This window comes from Centropristis striata, chromosome 2 (assembly GCF_030273125.1).
Source record: "Centropristis striata isolate RG_2023a ecotype Rhode Island chromosome 2, C.striata_1.0, whole genome shotgun sequence".
Classification (NCBI taxonomy): Eukaryota; Metazoa; Chordata; class Actinopteri; order Perciformes; family Serranidae; genus Centropristis; species Centropristis striata.
In genome coordinates, this window is record NC_081518.1 from 17,563,399 (window position 1) to 17,589,221 (window position 25,823).

The window sequence follows — 25,823 nt, forward strand, 5'->3', positions numbered from 1 at the left end:
GGGTGCCAGATTCAATAAGGTCACAATAAATGTTTCCTTTATTTCCTTTGTCTGATCCATCTCAGCCCCAATAAGGTTATTAAGTCATAAAAGCAGATAGATGAATAGATATTTTTTCTAATGAGTTTTAGTTTAGTTTTTAATTTTTGAAAATGCTTAGTTTTAGTTTAGTTTGTATTCGTTTTAGTTTTTTTTAATGGACTATGTGTTGGTTTGTGAGATTCAAAGAGGTCATAATAAATTTTGCCTTTATTTCCATCTTAGCCCCAATAAGGTTATTAACTCTTACAGTTCCAAGTGTTTTTCCAGGTGTAGACATCCCAGTCTCAGTACACATTTTTACCATGTATTCCTGCATGTTCACTAACAGAATCCTCTTTCTAATAGAAACACTGGACTATGTATGAAAAAAGTTGGCAAAGACAAAAACTAAGGACATTTTCACTATAATTTTTAGTTAGTTTTGTAACCACACAATACAGTTTCAGTTAGTTTTTTTTTTTTTTTAAACCCTTGTTTTTGTTTTTATTTCAGTTAACAAAAATGTTTTTTCAATTCTAGTTTTCGTTATTTTGTTAGTTTTCGTTAACTATAATAACCTTGCCTGTTAGCATGGATACATGCTGCCTGCAGATGAACATGTATATATGCCCCGACAACCACCATGCGCACACACACACATTCACTGCATAACATCTCAGTGGTTTATGCAAATTAAACACTGTCTCACACACAGCACAGCAGAGCATCTTGGTGATAGTTTCAGGTCCTGAGGCAAGGTGCTTTGAAGAGACTAGATGCCATTATTTACAGCAGTTGAAATGGGAGTTTTCTTCTTTTTCTTTTTTTTTAACCACATTGTGACAGTTCTGTGCTGATGGCAGTCAGGCAGGAGGTATGGACTGGAGCCAGACAACATGTAGATACAGAATGAACACCTGAGGATGAAAAGTTCTCCTTCTGCCAGTCTATTACAAATGCTGCAGAGCTTGGAAATGTCAGAGGGGAATTTGAAAGCCTAATTGGAGTGCACATTATGTCAAGAAGGAATGTAGGGAACTATTACCTACCTTTTCTATGCTCTCAATTGTGAAAAGAGGATCTTGATGTGTATTGTCACAGGCAAAACTGACAAGTTAATGCAGGTGGTGGTGGTGACACTGGCAGCCAATGAGATGCTTGATTTTACACTGCTCAAAACAATTAAGACAGTGTTTCCCAACCTTTTTTAGAAAAATCTCACAGCATACCACCAAAAAAAATTTCAAAAAGATAGTAAAAAACACCCTAAATATGTTTAGAACTGCATGTGTCATCTGTCACAATTCCAACCCTCCTCCTTTATCTGGCCTAGGAACTGGTAAAAGTGATCCAAAACAGACTGTAAGCCAGCCAGTGGCGACTTTGCACATGCAAGATTCATTTGCAGACTGGACGCTGAGGGGTTAACATCTCTGCTCTGACTGCAGCTGGGAGAGACTGCTGCGGGAGGACTGGGCTGCTTGTGAGTGCTTTGGGACGGGCCCAGGGCAGCACACGCTGGAAGGACTCTCCAAAAGACTCCAATAACACACCAGAAAAAGTCGCTAGATTTGTCGCAAGTCGCTTTTTTGAAAAATAGTCATTGGAGGGGTCTGAAAAGTTGCTAAATATATCAACAAAGTCGCTAAGTTGGCAACACTATTCCAGCTGCTGTTGGAAGAGCATTTAAGAGGGTGGTAGAAGGGCAGCAACAGGAGCGATCTTGACATGTGTAGTGTGATACTGCAGATGTTTTATCAGTCTGTGGTGGTAGTGTGTTGTTTTATGCTGCAGTCTGCTGGGGAGGCAGCATCACACACAGAGATGAAGGCGGTTGGACAGACTGGTCTAAAGAGCTGGTTCTGTGGTTGGAGCCAGGTTGGACACACTGGAGGAGGTGGTGAAGAGATGACCTGTCAACATGTTCCAGGCCATCCTGAAATACCCAGATCATCTGCTACACAAAACCTTTATGGACCAAAAAAACAGCAGTGGACGGCTCCTCTCTCTCTGTTGCAGGACGGAGAGATTCAAAAGATCCTTCTCTCCTACAGCCATCAGGCTGTCTCATTCTAACAGAGATTCTACCAGACTAACTGAATTTACCTTCGGGGAGAAATTAAGTCATTTTGATTTTGATATCTGCTCCTTAGAGTTAGGAGGAACTGGAGGAGCACTGCCAGAGCCCCACAAAATGACCTCCAGCAGGCTACTAGTGTGCATGTTTCTGACCAAACTGTCAGAACAGACTCCATGAGGGTGGTATAAGGGCCTGATCCTCCTCTACTGGGACCTGTGCTCACTGTCCAGTACCACGCAACTCGATTGGCATTTGAGAGGAACACCAGAATTGCTGCCATTGGCTCCTGATTCTCTTACAGATGAAGCAGGTTCTCACTGAGCACATGTGACAGACATGAAAGAGGAGCAGTGTATCAATGAGTGTGTCAATAAAGTTTTCTCCTGCTGCCCCACATTGTTTTTAATTCCTCTGTAACAGTTTTTCGGTCTAGCACTGAGTATTGAGTCAAGATTTGCTGAGCTTCTCATCTCTGCTCACAGGTTATGGCCCCAGAGTTTAGCTCAGTGAGAAACACTGCAACGTACTGCATGAGAGTTAGTTACAGTGAGAGTTAGCAGGCCATGCTGTACCATGAGTTGACCAGATTGCCTAGCCACAAGTCTTTATTAGCTTTTGATGCAGATGAAAAGAAATATGAACTGTCCTCACGCAAAAGTAATCTTTAATCAAGGGGGAAACATGATTTATTATGGAAATGGGGCAAAATTCCACATTTCTGAATATAGCAGACTATTGCTTGTACACAGTAAAATGATTGTTTTCTCGAGATCTCGAGAAAATAAATGAAATTTACTTGTTATCACGAGAAAATGGAGGGGAAAAAAATATAAGAATGCATGGCCGTTCAGGGCTTCCTTAGCATAGTAATAACACTGTGTAAATTATGCAACTCAAGAGAAATAAATGACTTAGGCGTTAGACTTGAAGGTGTCTACATAAGAGTCACACAAGCCTGTCAGAAACATGACATGACAAGTATCATCAGCATTAATGTTACTTCAAAGTGTCATTAATGTTCATGACACATTCCATGTCATGTTTATGACACGCTCATGTCACTCTTATGTAGACACCTTCAAAATGAAGTGTTACCATATCTTGCTTAATTCACAAGGCATGTTCAAAAAAATTGCCTAAGTCAAATTTTATTTTGAGTTAGGCATAATAAATCCGCTTAAGTCACACACTTGACATAGGCCATTATCTTAAAGGGGTAAAATCACATGATCTGATCAACTGAGGATACAGGCGATTTTACTATAGGTGGCATGAGGAGATGATTTAGGCAAAAAACAACAACAATTTTGACATAAAATGACTTAGGCGATTATTTTAACAGTGTGACGATATAAAACAATTCAGATGACTAATAAAATAAACAAAATAAAAGCCGAACCGGATATCCGGGTGTACCGGAAGGCCGGCTTGTCTCATTCAGACTAATGGCTGTTCTCCGTGTATACACTGGCAAGAAATGTTGACGGACAGCAAGTATGTGTTTTAAATGCCAAGTTGTTATATCGAAACTCGTCGCTCCACTGTTTGTGGTGTAAAATGATGTAAATGCTTCGTTTTAGTTTATCTCTAATTTACATGAAGTGTTAAATTTAGCCGTTAGCGCGTTAGCTGCCAGCCGAGGACCGAGCATCGGTCACCAACACTGTGTCTGCCAATGGGAGATAAATAGAAGCTAGAGCAGGAGAGAGCTGCCTTTCTGTTTCACTAGAAGTTAATTCACCGGGTCACCCCGTGCCTAATGCCTGAACAAGGCCCCAGGATGAATGGGTTTTCTCTCGGTGAACTGTGCTGGCTGTTCTGCTGTCCGCCCTGTCCTAGCCGCATCGCGGCCAAGCTGGCCTTCCTCCCCCCGGAGCCCACCTACTCTGTCCACACTGATGCTGACGGGCTGACCAGCTTACACCTGACCGAGCGGGCAGACTGGCAGTACTCCCAGAGAGAGCTGGACGCAGTGGAGGTGTTTAGCACCAGGAGCAGTCGGGGGAACCGGGTCGGCTGTATGTTTGTGCGCTGCGCCCCGAACAGCCGCTACACGCTGCTTTTCTCCCACGGGAACGCAGTGGACCTCGGCCAGATGTGCAGTTTCTATATCGGCCTCGGCTCCAGGATCAACTGCAACGTGTTCTCCTACGATTACTCCGGATACGGGGTCAGCACCGGGAAGCCTTCTGAGAAGAACCTGTATGCGGACATAGAGGCGGCCTGGCAGGTCCTGAGGAACAAGTGAGTATCAACCAGGAGACTGGGCCTGCTCTCTCATTGTTGGAGCCCTGGGAGAAATCTGTTCAGGAGGGGATCCTGAACAGATTTCACTCAGAGCTTTGGGCAAAAACATTAAAAGCAAGAACACATCAACCAGCTTGCCTTCATTCTGCACAAAAACATTGTAGGTCAGCAAACACTCGCCTCAGTTCTTTGATGTTCATGTCTCGATTGTTGAGAAATACATTGAGGAAACCTTTAAAATAAAATTATATGACTCCAACACAAAATCCTCACCTATTTCTGCTCTCAAAGCGCTTAACACTACAGACTGCGCTCATTCACCCATTCACACACACATTCATACAGGTAAAGGCTACCCTAAACGGTGCCACCTGCCACCATTGGGAATTCATTCTCACACAGATGAACGCAGCATCGGGGTTTAGTATCTTGCTCAAGGATACTTCGACATGTAGGCTGCGACGGTCAAGGATCAAACTACCAACCCTTCGGTTGGGGGGCAACCCGCTCTACCAACTGAGCCACAGCCGCCCGATGGGCAGAAGACGTCCGAGTTCTCAGTTTATTTTATCATTTTATTACAATACGTCAAGAAATGTGCAATTACAGAGTCTCTGGTTTCAAATTACACATCCCTGACATGACATTAGGCTGTTCAGATCATGAAGGCTGAACCAAGTATAATTTCCCTAAAACCCAGTTTTATATCCTAACAAAGTTTACTAAGAATGTAGGTAGATCGCTTCCAAAAGGTGCCTCCCTCTTGATCCGTTGAAGTCAGTTATCTTTCTGCTCAGCACATCATGTCTGTGACCTGACCTGTAAACAAAACTTTCAAAACACAAACTCCTGCCTTGATATGACTGGCAGAGATATTACTGGAGACACAAATATTACATCAAACAATAAAATATAAAACATATAGTAGGGCAGAGGAACTTTGAGCAGATGGAGTTAATGTATTACATAGTTTAAATGTATTTGAATGCACTGGCCGGTGCAGTCGCTTCATATATAAATACTGCTGCTGCTTATTGTACACAAACTGTACACAAACACATAGAGGTGGGAATCCCCAGAGGCGCGACAATACAATTTTACCCCGATACTTGAGTCACGATACAATATTATTGCAATTTCAAGATTTTTGCGATATGGTGAGTATTGCACCATATATTGCCGTTTAACCACAAAAATTAAATTCAATCAAGAATTTTTTTGTCAAATAAGCGAAAAATTCTCAGTCTATTGATCTCACTTCAGTCTTTTTATTTCTCCACAATGAGAGTCAAACCCACAGACTGACCAACAAAGTATTCAGTCAAACTGAACTGATATCAAACATGTATGGACGACAACAACTGCAGCATTTTATCAAACTTTCCTCAACTTTAAGCTTCACTGCTCTGATTTTTTTTTTTTATGAAACATAAAAAAGCCTAACTTCGCAGCATTATTTCGGCAACTTCCAGACACTTCCTGACGCACATGGTGCCTTAGGTCTTCTAGTTTCATATGATACCACCAAATGAGCCTCTGGTAGCCAAATATGGCCTCTGGGGGGAAAAAAGGGAACACTAAATATAGATACTTGGCGGCAATGAATCAATATTATATTGCCACGCAAAATATCGCGATACTATGTTGTACCAATTATTTTCCCTCAGACATACATAATGCAATTAGCAGCACAGCCGCTGCTCTGTGACACGCTACTACCGTCTCCTCCTGCTTTGTTCTATGATGCTGGACTGCAACATGAATGGACGCCTATAATACGCGTTTGTAAAATCTGTATGAATGCCCTGAGGTGGGGAGCAGCCACAGCTGGTTACGGCAGTATAGTGGGAAACAGTCTGAACGGGGCTATAATGTCAGAAAATACTGCACAAACATTTTAGATATTTCCAAAAGACATTTATAATTATTGCTTTATCAGATAAACTAGCTGAACCATAAAACTGGGTCCAGAACAAACCAATGATCAGGGCAGCACGATTATGGCCAAAATGATAATCACGATTATTTTTTACCTGTATTGAAATCAACAAATAATTATCATGATAATCTGTTGATTTAAAATTTTATTGTCAGATAATTATAACTTGTTTTCACATCCATATTGTACTATCTTCCTGCCAATACCATTTCACCAGTTTTCACCTGTAATCAATCAATCAATCAAATTCAAATCAAAATTACTTTATTTATCCCTGAGGGTAAATTCAGTTAGTCTGTGAGAATGAGACAGCCTGATGGCTGTAGGAGAGAAGGATCTTTTGTATCTCTCCGTCCTGCAGCAGAGAGAGAGGAGCCGTCCACTGCTGTTTTTTTTTTAATTTTTGTATTATAAAAATAGATAAAATTTTATTCTTCTCTGTCCTTTGCAGCTGCAACCATGTTGCTTTTTTTTCTCTAACTCATCGTACTTTCGTGTGAGGATCTTAATTCAACATTTGTTTTAGCTGTTGCCATGGTGAATCATAATATCGCGGCTCCAGTAAAGATCCTTTTTATAATAGTGGTGTAGGACATTGATACTGATTCCAAGACAGTGGCTCAAACCCAAACATAGGTTGTATTGAGCTGCTTGTTGAAATTACCTACTGGGCGTTTTTAAAGGAAGGGCAGTCTGAGGAAACAAGTTAACGTACCTCAAAGACTGTTACACATCGTTTTGCGACTGCTTGTAACATCAATACATTTTTTGATTTTCTGGTTACGACTGGGCACAGAAAGGTTGTAGTGCAGACACATGGCATGTTTTTTTGGACTCAATGGCACACACAAACACAGGGCTGGGCGATATATCGATTAAAAAAAAAATCGATATATTTTTAAATGTGATATGGAATTAGACCATATCGCATACATCGATATAATTAAAATTTGAACTGTGATCCTTGCTTCAGGCAAGGATGTAATGTTCGTTATTCTTTTCTCATATTAATATATTTATTTAGCTAGTTAATTTCATAGGCTATTTTTATTTAAGATATTATTTAATTTAAATGTGCACTTAATGGAGCTTTGAATTAAAAAAAGAAAAAGGTACTCCTGTTATACAGTATTTATGTTCACTTAAATAAACAGGTTCAATAAAACTATTTGTGACATGTCATATTTGGCTTTGACTGAACATTTGCTCTCACTTTGCGATAAAAATGTCAGTATGTATATTGTATATTGATATTCAGCCTAAATATATCGGGATATGACTTTTGGTCCATATCGCCCAGCCTTACACACACACACACACACACACACGTATACACTCATGTTAAATGCATTATTTTTTATTTATTTTTTATTTTTAATGCTTACAGTATCACAGTATGTGTATGTCTTGTTTCTTGCGTGTGTAAACACTTTATTGAAATAAAGCTTGCTGCTCTTTGTGTTATTCTCTAGGTATGGTGTAACACCAGAGAACATCATCCTGTACGGTCAGAGTATTGGCACTGTGCCCACTATCGACCTGGCTGCTCGCTACGAATGTGCTGCTGTCATCCTCCACTCTCCACTCATGTCAGGGCTCCGGGTGGCTTTCCCCGATACACGGAAGACTTACTGCTTTGATGCCTTCCCCAGGCAAGTCTCACCCCTGTCTCAGGGCTACTTTGTAATCTGTCAGAATGTTTTTTTTATTAATATTCAAGCTTCCTGTACTTTTATAACTAATTGTTATATCAGTAACACTTTAGATTAGGTAACACATAGGCAACATTAATTAGTTTCTTATTAGCATGCAAATAAGTAACATATTGGCTCTTAATTAGTCATTATTTAGTAGTTATTAATGCCTTATTCTGCATGGCCTTATTATACAACCAGTAAGACATTAACTAAGAGTTTTCCCTCAATAACCTCAGAATTATTGCTTATTAGTAGTAGGTAAGGAAGTTGTTGTATATGAGTTATGATCTTAATATGCTTTACTTTGTATGGACTTTATAAGTCTCTACATAGCGGTGAAGGAAACCATGGAAACGGCAAACAGCCACCTTCTCCAGACCTTTGACGTGACTGGTGGCTCCTTTTGGCTGATTGTAATGTCAATCATTACTCTACAAAGTGGCTCACTGGTCAATGGTCAATGATTAACATTGCAATCTACCAATCCTCATCCAAAAGGAGCCAGCAGTTAATGTTGAATATGTGTTCCCTAATATAAAGTGTTAGCGTTATATCTAATTGTGATGGAAAACTTTCATTTTAACTTTAATTTCCCCTAATCCCCCCCTTAACTTAAATTGTGATTTTAGTGATCCAGGGTTTTGGCAGGCTAAAATGACTCTGACAGGGTGAATGTGGTGCCTGTAATGGCACAACAAGCTCCTTTTCAGAAATTGCAAAGGAATTTCCAACAAATGCAGAGGGCAGGGCTTTCCCACAATATATCCGTCTTATAAGTCACAACATTAACTTATTTCACCAGTCAATAGGGAACAAACCATTAAAACCAAAAAAGAAGAGCCACTTGATGTCCAGAGGGTGCTTCACACCGACAGCTTGAGTTTCTCAGAATTTCTGAAGTGTATCTGAGCTCCCTGTTAGCTGTCACACCACAAAAAGCTCTTTCCCAAATGGGCAGCTTCTGTTGTTTGGACACAGTTTTGCTACAAAATGTTGGACACAACCAGAAAACCATCTGCAAAGTTTGCCACACACCTCCCATCCAGCTCTTATGTAGAAATGTTATCTCTGTTGCACTACATACAATGGTTCCAGATTAATAATCTAATCTATGTAGAAGCCATGCACACCCTCAGATAACACACACTGCCTGCTGCATTTTCCATTAGTATTAAGGTTTGATGCTATTAGAATAGAATAGAGTCTTTATTGTCATTGCATGGTCGTATAAAAAAAATACATTAGCACAACGAAATTGAGGCAAAAAAGATAAATATTAAGTAAATAACCAAACAAGGCATGCACCCATCAAACAAACAAACGGAAAAAAAGGACACCACGCACAAATCACAAAGTAAGGGACTGTAAACAGGACTGCAAACAGAGACATATGGCAAAGGAAAAACCATGCACATGTGACGTCACACAAAGAAAAAGCCTATTGCACATGTCATACATGAATGTGAAACAATGTGGCTGAAACGATACAATTGTGTCAACTGTTTCCGTTTAACAGGGCTATAGCCCTGTTGTAGAAACTTTCCCTCAGTCTGTTTGTCCGTGTTTTAAGCATTTTATTATACTACATGATCCTTCATTTTTTATTACTTATACATTGCATTGACTTCATATGTAAAAAAACAAACAAAAAAAGATGTAAACAAAGCGGGCTTAAACCAGTGCATTTACCTGCAGTTGAATTAGACCAAGATGTTTTTGAATATAATTACATTTGCTGCAACTTAAGTTAACATAAAACGATTTTTCTCTGTAAGTTTAGATGAAATTGTTGTGTTCATTTCACACTCAAGTTCTCCAACGTCCAAATAGACATACAATCACTTACAGTACATAACAAACATACAGTGTAAAAGGCATTATTTCACCTAATATTAAAAAAGTGCTTATGCAAATTCAATAAAAAGGCATCTAATAATAGCAGTAAAAAGTGGCATATCCAAAAAACAGTGCTGATACACTTCCTATAAAAGACATAAATACCAGTGTTTCCACATATAGGACGGGTATCTATCAGAACTACACCTTGGATTGGTACTGCATAATAAGATTATTCTGGGACCCCTGCATTCTACATATAAACGTATACATCGGTCTTCTCAGGGTGGCCTGGAAGGTGTTTATCCCTAAATCACAAAAAGTTTGCTGGCACTACTAGCCCTGGGCTTCTTGAGCAGGATACTGAGTCATTATGCGCAACCTGGAGTTTGTGCAAGCTCTCTTTCTTATAGCTCACCCAGAGGGGGGCCGTGTACAGAGGGGTGCAGTAAGCTCTGAACAAGTTCACCTTCACTTCATCAGAGCAGTAATGACATTTTCTCACTAACATATTGGCTTGGACATATAGCATTCTTCTCTGTCTAAGCATGTCAGCATCATCATCCATCTATCGTTGATGATGAGGCCTAGATATTTTGCATTGGTACACACAGACAGGGTTTGACCAGACAGATAGAAACCTGGGAAATTAAGATGTTGATCGTCCTTGGTCCTACATATCACTATCTAACTCTTTGTGCCATTGTACTTGATGTCCAACTTGGCCCCATAGTCTGAACATATGTTGAGAAGCTGTTGGAACCCTGCACTACTGGAAGATATAATGACCAAATCATCAGCGTACATAAAGTGATTGATTAAGGTGTTACCCATTATGCACCCTGTTCCACAATCTCTCAACTGCCTTGACAGGTCGTCCATGTGCAGGCTGAATAGGCTTGGTGATAGAAGCCCACCCTGCCATACCCCATTGCCAGCTCTGAAGGGAGAGGATAAGATACTCCCCCATTTTACCTGCATAGTCTGCCTGTCGTACCAATATGCCAGGATACAGCAGTATACAAAAATAGGCTTTACCATGTTGTTGTTTCATAAACCATTTACCAGAAAAAATGCTACATCGTGATATATATCATTATGGAGATATGAAATTGCCTAAATGGGGAGACAGGATTTTAGCCATATCCCCCAGTCATGATTTCCACCACAATAAGACAAATGATCCCATTTGTATTTGAAATCAGTCCAGACAGCAGTACCACCCAATTCAACAGACCCTTGACAGATTATGGTGGTTGGACCAGCACTCAAAATGAAGAACAATAGTGAAATGTATTGAAGAAGTGAAATTATGGAGCCCATTGTTACTGCTTAATGTTGCCTGTCTTCTTACCCTCCACAGTATTGACAAGGTGTCCAAAGTTGCGTCCCCTGTGCTGGTGATCCACGGTACAGAAGACGAAGTGATCGACTTCTCCCACGGTCTGGCCATGTACGAGCGCTGCCCCCGTGCCGTCGAGCCCCTGTGGGTGGAGGGAGCTGGCCACAATGACATTGAACTGTACGCCCAGTACCTGGAAAGACTCAAGCAGTTCATCTCCTTTGAGCTTCGCAACTCTTGAGGGAAGCTGGACACACCCAGGCCAGGATTTCATCTCAACACACTGGTTATCATCTCTTAGCGTAGGGGCAGGACTGGACTAATCACAGTGTTCTCCCCTGTCCTCGGAGCCATTTCAGGGTAGGAATGTGTAGCGGACTGGAAGAGGAGGAGGTTTTAGATTGTTGAGTTGCAGCCGAGAGTTCCCAGTACGGCCAGAAGTGAAGCTGGCTTAACGTGTACTGTCCCTAAAACCTGGCAGGTGCTGCTACATGTGGACACAGTTTGCCAATCAGCCAACGCCGAGGCTGCGTTTGCACTTGCTGCTCAAATCTGAATGAGTTTCTCAACTCCAGCTTTTCTTCCCTTCCTCTACTCACTCTGTCTCCTTGATCTTTCTGAGCCAGTGTCTTTCACTGTCAGCTTCACTACGTCACATCCTGTCTGTCCCTCTGTTTCTCCCCAAATTCTCGCTTTTCTTTTGATCGAGTTTTTGCAGCGTCCAAGCTTGATTTTTGTATTCTTTTATACCAGATGGATAAGAATCAATTTTGCACCTTGAGAAACAATTGAAGTTTTTTCGTTGTTGTTGATTTTTTACTTTTCTGTATTTTTTTAGTTACCATTCAGGATCTACCAAACAATTGCACTTTTAATGTGCATATATTTTCAGCTTTTTTTCTGTGTTAAGTTATGTCTGTGTTGATTTTTTTGTTAACTGGGTTTTGTTTTTCTAAATGGCAGGTTGAACTTTTTTTCGGTTGGTGTGTGTGTTTAGAAACTGTGTGCACCCCTGCATATCTGGCCTTTGTTGCTGTGATCTTTGCAGTCCTAATGCATGCTACTCTCACATACAGAAAGAAAATAATACCAAAATTGGTTTAAAAATCTAGCCATTTACAATATGCCTTGCTAACTGGCACACGGGTACAATTCTGGTAGAAGCCACTGGTAAATCCAGCAACATTTGGAATTGGTTTCACTGATGATCCACCATGAGAAGCTGTTGTGAAGAGCAGTGTGTACACAAAGTGTTTATTGAAACTAGGGCTGCAATTTACAATTATTTTAATTATCGATTAATTTGTCGATTATTTCAACGATTAATCGATTAGTTGTTTGGGCTATACATGTTTAAAAATATCAATGAGTGTTTCCCAAACCACAAGATGACGTCCTCAAATCTCTTGTTTTGTCCACAAACCAAAGAGATATTCAGTTTATTGTCATAAAGGAACAAAGAAACCAGAAATATTCACATTAAAGAAGCTGAAATCAGAGAATTTGGACTTATTGTCTTTAAAAACTTCTCAAACCAATTATTTGATTATCAAAATAGTTGACGATTAATTTAATTATCTATTATTGTTCGATTAATTGTTGCAGCTCTAATTGAAATCCATTGTGATTGGTGGATCATCTATGGGTAAAATGCTGATTTTACCTAAATTATTTGTAAAATGCCTCATTGAGCAAACTTTCTATCATCCTATGTTGCAGAAATTAAACTTGACATCTCAGCACTGGGTGAAGCCATTGTTGAAAGAGTAATATTGCGGTCTAATCAGCGTGCACATTTAGTGTATGTATCTAATGTCTTACTTATTGTATCTGTAAATCGTATCACACCAGGTGCGTACCATGCCACTGAGCAACACAGCAATGAATATCCCAAATGTTGGGGAATACAGACGCTTACCTCAAGAGAGAGCATCAGGTGTCTAGGTTCTACTATTCTAACTCGAGACCACGTGGTAATAACACTTGACAGCTGATTCAAACGTAAAACATACTTGATTTTGTACTGTAAACTGAAGTTTGGGAGCATGCTGCTGGGTTTACCTTCAGATAAAAGACACTGAACTGTGAACTCAACTCTATGTGAAGGTATTTAAGATGCTGTCAGTGGGTTTGGGTCAGTCATTTCACACAGCAGATAAAGCCTTATGTTCTGAAACATTTCACCCCATCCTGTTCACTACAGCAGGGATTTTGTGTTCTTCAGGGGGACTGATAACTGCTGCTTTTCATCAGAGGAATCAATCAGTCAGTCACTGTGAAACCCAGACTGAATTCTGAAATGACAGCAAGGTACTAAAACCAAATTTAGCCTGACCATCGTCATCACCTGTTGCCATGTGTTGCTGCTTGCAGTAGGAGAGGGATTGTAGAACCTGATAATGTAATAAATTCCCGATAATATAATAACCCCGATAATGTAATAAAAATCTGCACTTGAGTCTATTGAAAATGTAATAAAACCTGATAATGTAATAACTTCCCGATAATGTAGTAAAGTGCATTTCCCAATAATGTAATACACTTTTTTTTTTTACCAATAATGTAATAAAGTATAACATTAATGGAAGGTTTTTGATCAAATCAAAGATGGCAGAAAATCCAATATGGCCGAAAAAACCCCCATTGATGATGCATTGAGCTCGGATTGGCCCAAGTATAACATTAATGGGAGGTTATTACATTATCAGGTTAGCCTTCATTTCGCAAGTCCTGATAATGTAATAATTCTCCAATATTGTAATAATTTAACAGCAGACCACCCATTACTTGGGTTCAAGTGGTGATACTGTGTAGGCAACTCTAGCTCAAGAGCTCTAGCGCCACCAACAGGTCAAAGTTGAATGTTTATTAACTTTTGACCCGTTCATCCGTTTTTCACAAAGGATGTATCACTGGAACCCTTGGGCCAATCCAAGCTCAATGCATCCTCAATGGGGTTTTTCGGCCATATTGGATTTTCCGCCATCTTTGATTTGATCAAAAACCTCCCATTAATGTTGTACTTTATTACATTATTGGTAAAAAGTGTATTACATTTTTGGGAAATGCACTTTATTACATTATCGGGAAGTTATTACATTATCAGGTTTTATTACATTTTCAATGGACTCAAGTGCAGATTTTTATTACATTATCGGGATTATTACATTATCGGGAATTTATTACATTATCAGGTTCTACAGGGATGCCCTCTGTTACCATGACAGCTGTTTGCTGAGCCCTGCGATGGTTTTGCTTTTATCGCAGCTCAAACTCCAAAGACATCTGAAAGAACTGTGATTGGAAAATGGAATGCTGTGGAAACAGCACAGGCAAAAATCACCTGTGGACATTTAAACTTCTATTGCTGTATTTTAGTCATTTATTCTCTTCCCCATTACAAAGTGGAACACTAAATAATATTTAACAATCACATCGGAGTGAAACCAAAATTAAGAAAAACACTATTGCATTTGATTAAATGCTGAAAAGATTTTCAGACTGAAGGATATTTGCATAGCAATTTGTGATTATCATATGATTCATCATTGTATTGCTGTGAAGTGGTTTGTTAGTTGAGTATTAGTGTTTTCTGATTATAGCTAATGTCGGTTCGATGTTTTGGATTACGGGCCCTCGATCATCTCTAGCATATTTCCTCTAGCTCCTCTTTATAATGGAAATGAAGACCCTGCTTTAGTCCTGATCATTGTTTTGATAATATTTATAAAACGGTTTTGCAGTCTAAATGTTAAAACATTTGCACTGTCTGAAGCTGGTTTGTACGATACTCTTCTAATGGTATACTTCAATATCTTCTCTATACATATTAGCCCTTACACAGGGCAGTCTTGTCATTGTTTTTAACACTGGAATCACATTATGCAAATGAAAGGCAGATGAAGCTTGTAGAATCACATTTTGGTAATGTTTAAAACAGATGAAATGAGCCTTAAACATGTTGTGAAACACATTGTCATACATGAGGTGGTTGCAAGATGGCAGCACAATGGATGTTTTAATGCTTATAATGGAATAAATATTGCATGGAAGTGTGTGTCTGCCTTTATTTGTCTCTTTTAGAAAAGGCCTGTTTTATGTGTCACTCCTACTAGGCTTCTTTCTAGAATGTTAATTCACCCTCATTTTGACAAAAAAAAACTATGGCTGGGCGATATGGACCACAAGTCATATCCCGATATATTTAGGCTGAATATTTTTATTGCAAAGTGAGAGCAAATGTATTGAAACAGTTTATTTAAGTGAACATAAATACTATATAACAACAGGAGCACCTTTAAAACAACATCAAAGCTCCATAAAGTGCACATTTAAATGAAAAAATATCTTAAATAAAAATAGCCTATGAAATAAAATAGGCCAATCTTATTCTGAAATGAATACATTTATATGAGGAAAGAATAACAAACATTACAAAATAACGAAATATGACAAACCCTAGGAAGGGCAGCATTTATATATAAAAGATTTTTTTTTAACTATATTGATATATGCGATATGGTCTAATTCCATATCATATTTTAAAAAATCCACAAAAAAATACATCGATATATATCACCCAGCCCTAGCTCTTACCTTTAGTGGTATATAAAGTATACTGACTGACAACTGTCTGAATAACTATGAGTACAGGTTAATTAGTTTTATAGTTTTATTTATCTATTTTTTTCTGCTGTTTTTGTGTTTATAAATAGTAAAACATTTTTTAAAAAAGGTACATTTCCATAGAAACCTGTGTCTTTTGTTTGTATTTTGGATTCCTGGCAGCTTTATACTGTACTATAATTTGAAAAAAATTAAAAATCTGACTGATAGCCAAGTGTTTGTGGAGAAAAAGGAGCCATGCATGTGATGTAAGGACAGACTGAAAGATGCTAAACAGAGACAGAAATGAATGCATAGGAAGTTGACAAATTCGAACCAAAATCTCCTGGACTTCAGAGGTTTAAGGTTTTATTAATTGTTTTTAAGTGCTTTAATGGTCTGGCACCGTCTTATTTATCAGAGCTTTTAAAACCCCACAGTACTTCCAGAGCATTAGGTAACCTGCTCCTGGTCCTGGTCCAGACTCTGGACTGGTGGGGACAGAGTCGTCTCACAGTCTGTTGAGCACTTTAAAACATTATTAAAAACCTATTTATTCTCCTTGGCTTTTTTACTTTTTTATTATTTTATTTGTCTTTTTTAACTCGAACTCTGTTTTTAGATTGAGTTTTTATTACTATTTTATTGTTTGACTGTTCTTAGTATTTTATTGTTTTCATTGTTTTTATTTATAACTATATTTGTGTATGATTTGTATTGTAATTTAATAACTGTACAGCACTTTGGTCAACTGAGGTTGTTTTTAAATGTGCTCTATAAATAAACTTTGACTTGACTTGTTGTGATCGCTCCACCAGATCATGCTCCCCCTGTTCTCTCTTAACAGACAGCTGGAAAAAAGTATTGCAAATCCTAACGGCCGAGAAGTTGAAAGGCTCAGGATTTATATGGGATTGATTTGTGTTTATTTCAGAGGAAGCAGCAACACAACTCAACAGCTCATTTAAACTATGGTCACCATCTGCTGCATATGCAGTTTGGATTTAGGCCAGAACATTAACATCAGCTGAAACTGCAAACTGCTATTTTATAGAGGAAATAAAAAGAACATGCTTGATAAAGTTCCAGAGGCTTTCAGAGATTTATTGATCAGAGGAAAACCTTTGACACAGTCAACCACAATGTCTAAACTGTCAACGCAGAACATACAATTATGGATGACATCATGCCTGTGTATTAGCACTGTACTACACTTTATGGATATTCATCTTCTACATAGGGCTGGGCGATATAAAAGATATATCAATATATATTTTAAAATGTGATATGGAATTAGACCATATCTCATATATCAATATAGTTCATTTTTTTTAAATTTTTTTATTTATAATGATGCTTGATGGTCTTAGTCACCCTCTTGATCCTCCTGATGGTTGGGATGTAGGCCAGGATGAGCTGGATGGTGTTGTGGTCACCAGTTTATTGCAACATAAGGCATGAAACGTATTACAGTCTATTATTTCAAATTTCCTGTTACTTTGGAAAAAAACAACCACAGTTGGCAACCAAAACTGGCAACCCAGCATTTTTTCATGAATCCTTCTCAAAATAAATGACTTTCACTGACAAATCTATTATCATTGGAGATGACTTCAAAACTACAACTGGTCATAATTAGGAGACCACCTGTTTTACATCCAATCTGATCCACTTTATTTATAGAGCACAATTTTAGACAAGGTTTCCAAAGTGCTGGACAACAATAAATAGATAACACAATACAAAGAGATGAAGTAGAAAAATAGAATAGTAAAATACAATAAGATAAAATATTAAAATAGAATAAATTACGATAATGTGGTATATTTTCTGTTACTTTTGATCATAAGTCCTCTGCTTTACTAAAAGGACGGTTTAAACCAGAAATAACGTGCTGTAGGATCTGGGATTTGTCAGATATTAGAGGCGTTTGGGGACAGAATATGAACAGTATAAGTTGTATCCTTTTAAGGTTAAAAGAGGTTGAAGTTTTATTGGACACCTTTTTTCAGCAGCCTTTTAGATTGACAAAGTGTTCTCCCCGCTGTACCTAGGCAGTGTATTCTGATGTCTGATAATAAAGAAAACTGAAAGGAACTTCAAGGTGATCTTTGATTCATTTTCTCACAAGAGAGGTAGTAATTCCACTACAATGAAATAAATAAAATGTACATGACGTCACGTAACATTATTTCATTTTCTATCATGAGCAGTAGACCTATGTGGACCTTATATCTTGCAGTATAATGCAATTACATCACAATTAGGATGAGTGGCACTAAATTTATAACATGGAAAGTGAAATGGAATTAACCCTTTATCGGGCGAAGAACCGTATTTGGTAACTTCAGTGGGGGGAGGTAATATTTCGAGAAAAAAGTTGCAAATTTACTTGATTAAAGTGGCAAATCACAGATTTAAGAGATTTAAAGTGGCAAATCTGTGCGAAAAAAGTCACAGATTTACGAAAAAAAACTTTTTTTCGCCAAGCATAGATTATTTGAATCAACCAACAAACCAGTAAGGCTTCTAGCCAGGACGCAGATCAGACAACCCCTCTCTTCCTCCAGCTCCAAGGGACAAAGCCTGCAAGGCCCAGAAACCAAACTTGTGCAAGCTTGTGCAAGACCACCACCGACTGCTTTAAGTTTCCTGCTTGCAGTGGCGGTTCTACACAGGGGCCTCCAGGGGCCACTGCCCCTGTGAAGAAGCCCTGTGGCCCCTGCTGTGGCCCCTGTGTCAAATTAATAATGAAATGAACAATTCTCACCTATTTTTTCTTCAAACAATATCACATTGTACACAAAAGGAACCCAAAATGTGTACATTGTGTAGTTAAATAAAAGCAATAAAAGCTTTTGTATATCTTTTTAAAAAAAAGATCATTCTCACTGTACTGCACTTTCAAAACAAAAAAAAGTGATTGTGCACAAAGATGAGAAATACCATTGTCGTACAAAAATAACTGTTCTTGTTGGTAAGTCTCATTGTTTCAATCAATGTATTAGTATCTTCCAAATATACTTAAATGAGATTTTTTAAAAAAAAGGTAAAATAAAGGGTTTGAATGCTTAAATATCATCTTTGCCGTTTTTAATTATGCCCCTCTGATTAAACACTGGCCCCTCCTTGGCCCCCACAGCAAAATTGATCTAGAACCGCCACTGCCTGCTTGTGACCTATACTGCATAGTCACAAAGATCTAAACCAAGATTTTGGAGCCAACAACAGCAAATGACTCTGAATACAACAAGGAGCTGATTCTTCTTCAAAAGGATTTCTGCTAGAAAATTACTACAAATCCATTTGTAAAAATCACTATTGTTGTTTGGCATGTAGTACATAAAATGTTGGATGACCCCCCAGGGTCGTCATGTTTCTCCCCAGTCTGGGGTAACGATTACTTCGCCCTGGCAAAGAATGACATGGATTTTAAAGCATGGTTGAACAAGGGCATAGTAAAACTACAGGATGTATATGAGGATTGATAATGTTAATGTTTAATGAGTTAAAGGCAAAGTTTGATATAAAGCAGAAACACTTCTTTAAGTATTTACAACTTAGAAGTTTTTATTCTCACACACTTAAAAACTCAGTGCAACAACCTCCATTCTCCATCATGTTGCAAAAATTTGTTTTGGTAAAGGTCTGGTCTCCCGGTTTTATAACATGTTGGTTGAAAACCATAAGTAAATTCTGATAGTAAAAGACAGGAGTGGATACAAGGCTTACAAGAAGATATTTCACCCACTGAATGGAGTAAAATATGTTTAAAAACACTCACCCAAACCATTAACACTCGATTGAGAATGGTACAGTTTAATTGGATAATGCGAACATACATCTCCCCTGTACAATTAAATAAATTTGATCCTAATATGCTTGATCTATGTTTTAAATGTAACAGCTACCAGGGTACATTATATCACTGTTTATGGAAATGTGAAGAGATTCAAAAATTTTGGAGCTCAGTGTTAAAGTATATTTCTCAGATCACAACTTCCCCTGTACCTTTTTGCTCTAAGTTATGTATTTTAGGTATTTATCCAGATCTATGTACTTTATCTTGTAATGAAAGAAAAATGGTTGACCTTTGTTTACTACAGGCCAAACGCTGTATTGCATTATGTTGGAAGAATGTTGGTTGCCCCTCTTTTAAACACTGGTTAAATAACTTAACATCGAGTTTGGCTCTCTTTCATAACATTTGGAAGATATTTGTGGAACTGTTGAGGAACGGAGATATGGAGGAGGAGGTGGGACAATAAGATAATGAAAAATATCTAATTTGTTGTTGGGAATGTAACCTACAGTAAGAATACTCACCAGTTTAATTTTTTCATTTTTTTCATGAAAAAAAAAGTTATTTATTTTTTGTTATCTACATTTATTTAATTATTCATTTGTTTTGGTCCTTTTCAGTATTATTGATATTTTAATTGTTGTTTTCATTGCTGCCGTATGTTTGTGAAGTTTTGGTTGTTGGATGTTGTTATATTAACACAAAAACCAATAAATATATGTTTTAAAAAAAAAAAAATTCTGCTTCCCTTTTCAACTCTCATGTGTTTTCTATTGTGTGTTTGTTATATAATTGTTGTAATATTTTGTGCAGCCACATCATTTTAAGTTGTATGATTAATCTTGCTTTAGACAGACATTAAGTTGTACATGTAAACTTTACTTTACTAACTTCTTTGATTTGCTCACACACTGATTCATATAAATATTATATATAATAATAATAATATACTTCAGTTGTTTCATAAACACATAGATTATCAAGTCAGAATGGTCTATTGTTCCTCCAAGAACAAAAGCGCTCAGCCATTCTGTCGGCCATTTTGTTACACACACACACACACACACACACACACACACACACACACACACACAAACACACATAATCCTTTCTTCTAAATTTCCTCTGTATAAAGTCTATTAGGTTAGTTATTGTGTGTTTTTTTTTTTTTGCTTTACTTTGTTTTTAGAATAAATATTGTTTTTGGACTATACACGCTGTTCCTTTTAATGTTGCACATGAATGCCAAATATTAATATGGTAATTCGATTATATTTTTACTAAGTTAATTAGGAATCAGCGTTCCAAATTGATAGTTTAGTAACTTTATGAGACTGATTTACTGTGATTTTGCAATCTTTCCCCTTTCTTAGAAGAGGGGTGGTGCCCCCAAGGAACTTTAATTTATTCAAAGTATTAATATTAATTTAGTCAGTTTCTGATGGTAAAATTTATCTGAATAAACTAAAATCCTTGCATATTTTGACAACCACTGAGAGGCAATTTGTATCTGTAACCATACCCCTACAAACTTAAAAAAGAAGACCAAGTTGCTTTTACAAAAGCTAAAACATAACTACTTTGAGCACAATTAGAAATCTGGGAAACATCTGGCAAACTGACTGAAGAAAGAAACATTAGGCAAACTATTAAAATCTGACAGGGAATATGATATACACCCTAAATGATATAGTAACAGTAAAATACTTTCTTTGATGATAAAGTGCTTCCAAAGCTACCCGAATTTCATGCAGTTATTGTATTCAGACCCATTATGGCTGACTGAGAGAAAGCACTCCAAGCTATTTACAGAAACAAAGTACCTGTATCAGATGGTTTCCAAGCACTTTTGGACCACAATTACCAATATTCATGAAAATGAAATGTACTTCTACCTGTCAGACAGCAGACCATTCAGACTCCCATACAGGATAGCAGGAATCATTAGGGAAGAACAAGTCGTTCCTGATTCCTTCTTCACTTGTTTCTCATTGAATAATTATTTCCTGCTCTATGAATTTGAAGAAGTTACTTATTAACTAATGATTGACCAACTGTAGTTACTTACTCGTTCCTCTGACATTTCTCAGTTAACTAATCATTAGCTATTCTATGTAATGGTTAACTTTCCCCATTGTGGGACTAATGAGGGAACCTCAAATCTGTAATATTTAATCTTAAATGTAGTTAGCTCCTCATTCATTCTGCAATAGTTTCCACTTTAAGTAGTTATTCACCTCTATATAAATTTAAAGAAGAGTTACTTATCAACTAATGATGGTAAATTGACCTGCACCTGCAAGAAAAAAAAACAGGAAATAACATCTATCTATCTATCTATCTATCTATCTATCTATCTATCTATCTATCGAGCGATTTCCTGTTTTGTTCCCAAATGGTGCATTGGGATTTCCTAAATCAGAACTGCTCTTATCTTAATCACACACTTTTCCTCTCCAGAGAGACTGTGACTGTTGGTCGAATTATATGTGATGCATTTTTTAACTGCTATATGCCTGATTATACAATTAATATGGGCTCTCATAGTTTTTGTCATGCATTAAAACGCATTATTTTCGCATTCTGTATTTGGATATTTGTGCATGCTGGGGTCCGTAAACAGGCTTTAAAATACATAAATTGGGTATCGATGTTTCTGCGGCTATTATTTGATTCCATTTCCCACCACAACTACAATAATTTGACTTATTATAGGGTTAGTGCTATTATTGATATCATTGTTCATCTTGTTCTCTCTCTCTCTCTCTCTCTCTCAGCCCTCGCCCTCTATCGTCCCTCCCTTTCTCCACCAGTTTTTGTGATTTGTGATTCTGGGCTCAAAAAGTAAAATAAAATTGTTTAGTGTAGATTACAGTTTTTCTCAGTCGCTTTGGTACAATTCTCAAATCATCCTCGACATTTGCAAAACAGTAAGTGCATTTCTCAAAACAATTTGTACAAATAGCAAAACACCATGGATGACCTGCAAAAGCCACTCTCTTGCTCAAAATCCTTAGTTCATCTCTCAAAACTAAATATCCGTGTCAATGAACATGTCAGTGCATCAGAATGACAAGTCCTTGTGTCATTGTGTACGGATAAGACAGTCAAATTGCTTAGTCATGTTGTCAATATAACAGTGTACTCTGGAGGGATGTTCTGATGTAAACTATGGCTAAAGTTTTGATGACAATTATTGTAAATTGTAGGTTACACCTTAGTGTATGTTGAGTTTAAAAGAGACTGGACAAGATTCACATTTACGCTTTTATTTTTTTCCTGATAAAGAAAAGAAAAGACAGCACTGCATAGCACAAAGAAAAAACAAAAACAAAAGTAGAAATGTAAACATAGGACAATCTCCTTAGGGAAAACTGTACATGCAGTGCCGTAATTACAGTGCAATTGTCCTACACCTCCTGACGTTCCTGTCTGTTGGGCCACAAATTCTCATCCACATCACAACGAATGTTTTCTCTTGCGATGCAGCGTGGAAAGAATCTTTTGGAGTGTCTTATCCAGCCTCTGCAGGCATCTGCTGTGATGTCATCACACGCTGCATCCATGGCAGCCAGAAGGGTCATCTGTGTATGTGGCTGGCGATCATATACTTTCCATCTCCATGCTGAGAAAAATTCCTCAATGGGATTAAGGAATGGGGAGTAGGGTGAGAGGAACTCCATCAGCATCCTGTTGTGGGCCGCAAACCATTGCCTGATGATGTTGGAGCGATGGAAACTGACATTGTCCCAAACAATCACATACTTTGGCAGGTCATCTCCAGTCTGGCCCCTCTCTTCTTCAGGGATGAGATCCCTGTAGAGTGTGTCTAAAAAGGTTAGGCCAGACTGGAGATGACCTGCCAAAGTATGTGATTGTTTGGGACAATGTCAGAGATAGCAGCAGCCATGGTTATGTTCCCGCCCCGTTGGCCTGGCACATCAGCTGTAGCTCTGTGGCCGATGATATTTCGACCACGCCTCCTGCGTTTAGTTAGGTTGAAGCCAGCCTCATCCATGTAGATGAAGCTGTGCGGTGGTTCACTTGCTTCCAGTTCCATTATACGCTAGATCCAGAAGACACAAAGAGTTTAATGAATTACATGCATTTTCATTTTGGGCAACAGTTACATCAAATGTATACAGCACATATTGCATCTTCTTTTCTACAGCCATAGCAAATGTGTAAAAGTCACAATTACTGTACTGTATATCACTATACAATGTTGTCATGTTTACTGTGAGGTACAGTTGCTGCATGCTCATTCATGTTTTACCTGTACATACTGGTAGCGCAGGTCCTTCACTCTTTCGTCATTTCTTTCAAATGGAACGGTGTACAGCTGCTTCATATTCATTTGGTGTCTTTTCAGCACCCTGTCAATGGTTGAGATGCTGACTGTTTGGATGTTATCAAAGATGTTGTTGTCTTCTATAATGGCACTCTGTATCTCCCTTAGTCTTATGGCATTGTTTTCTATGACCATGGTGCAAATAGCCTCCTCCTGTTCGGGTGTGAAAAGGGGCCCTCTGCCACCCCTGTGAAGTCTTGCAGTCCTATGTGGAAGACATATAGTAATGCAAAACACAAAATTGAGTAAGATAAAATGTCACTGTTTACATAAAGTATACTACAGTTTTTCACAACCGCTATGACCCGTTTGTCAGAACCTTAAAAACTTTTTCAAAACTGTTAACGCACATCACACTTGATACACTCAATCCCCCAAACAGTTAATTTCATGGTCAAAATCACCCAGTGTAACTAAACACAGACACACACTTCCAAAATACAATAATACACTAACACAGTTGACCAAATCTACCAAAACACTGTCACACGTTGTCTTCCAACAGAAACATTTAGTCAGTCACAGCACCGTGTCATAAAAAACACTGACAACTGATGGAAGAACACAAAACCGAATCACTTTGCATGTTTCTTATCTACTTTTTTTCCTTTTTCTTTTACAATCAACAGATTATTGTATTGATCATACATGTAAATTAACCCTCTGGAGTCTCCAAAAGCTCCAAAGCATGACATCTTCATCATCCAGACTAGAAAACAAAGCAGCGTGGAGCCCTACTGTAAATTTACCTCTAAAGTTCTGGCTGTAAACTCCATGAGGCCAGTTTCAGTTTGATGATGATATACCAAGTAAATCTGGAGACAAGCTCAAATATATTTAGTATAAAATGATAGAACTGGATGGAACCCTCTTACATATATGTTGTATTTGCGACCTTTGTTCACATTTGCAACATTTACTGTAAAATTCTTTATTGAGCATGATAGTGTTTTGAAAGTAAAAAAAGATTCAAAATCACATTTTATGTTGGACTGAATGACTAAAAAAGACACAAAATGACTTACAAAGACATGAAAAGACATGAAAATGATTCAAAAATGGACAAAATAGCCTCCATAGAGACAATGTTTGTGATGATGTTCTTCATTTTTCATTTGTTGGCCATGAATTTTGGTCCTTTTTTGTACAACACTCAGTACAGAAAGTGAACGAGCCGTGTCAGAGCAGCTTTGCAGAATGTTTACGTATGAAAGAAGAAGATAGTGAATGACAGGATTTGCAGTAAACACTTTACTGTATTGCAAATGAAAATGACTTACAGTAGAGTAAAGAGGTAAAAAAAAATCAGCTGTCATTCACTACTGTATTGTCAAATACACAAAAAGAAAAAGGAGCAGAAGCTGTGATCAATGTAATCTTCAATCTATTAGTTTTGAACATGAGGTTTTCTGTTTTGACAGACTGTGTGAAAACAATTGAAAATTCACCAGTTAACATCTACTGTTTTGGTCTTGATTGAGCTTGTGTGTAAAAGGAGTTAAAACTAATTTTAAGTGTGTAAAATGTGTGTATTTTGTGTCAAAAGAAGCAGAATTGTGTTAATTGTATCGCCCACACAGGCTGATGTTGTGGTAACTGTGTGAAGAGTTTTGAAAAAGTGGTAAAAGTATTGAACAACGGGTCATAGCGGTTGTGAAAAACTGTAAATGAATATTGTAAAATGCAAGTGGAATACTGTAATATTGTATGAAGCATTACAGAAAGTATACAGTATTACAGTACAGTGCCTATTGTTAGATTACATACCGGTTCTGTTGACGAAAAGTCTGAATGATTGAGGATACAGTTGTCCTCCCAACATTTGGCTGCACCCTTCAACCAGCCTCGGCCATTGTAAGCCCATGATTGACAACATGGTCTACAAGTGTGGCTCTTATTTCAT

The 25,823-nt window shown here is 37.9% G+C and overlaps 1 protein-coding gene across 1 annotated transcript; it reads left to right on the plus strand.

Annotated features, from left to right (window-relative positions):
- Window positions 1-3,526: 3,526 nt before the first annotated feature.
- On the plus strand, window positions 3,527-15,214 carry abhd17c (abhydrolase domain containing 17C, depalmitoylase). The gene is made up of 3 exons (XM_059352514.1): window positions 3,527-4,345; window positions 7,760-7,939; window positions 11,184-15,214. Exons 1-3 carry the CDS (start codon window positions 3,861-3,863, stop codon window positions 11,401-11,403), a joined length of 885 nt encoding a protein of 294 aa, XP_059208497.1. The 5' UTR covers window positions 3,527-3,860; the 3' UTR covers window positions 11,404-15,214.
- The last annotated feature ends 10,609 nt before the right edge of the window (window positions 15,215-25,823 follow it).

Excerpts from the sequence above, each read along its gene's own strand:
- abhd17c (XM_059352514.1), top strand. The coding sequence starts at position 3,861 with ATGCCTGAACAAGGCCCCAGGATGAATGGGTTTTCTCTCGGTGAACTG. Across the intron at positions 4,346-7,759 it reads TGGCAGGTCCTGAGGAACAA|GTATGGTGTAACACCAGAGA; the intron begins GTGAGTATCAAC and ends GTTATTCTCTAG. Across the intron at positions 7,940-11,183 it reads TGCTTTGATGCCTTCCCCAG|TATTGACAAGGTGTCCAAAG; the intron begins GCAAGTCTCACC and ends TACCCTCCACAG.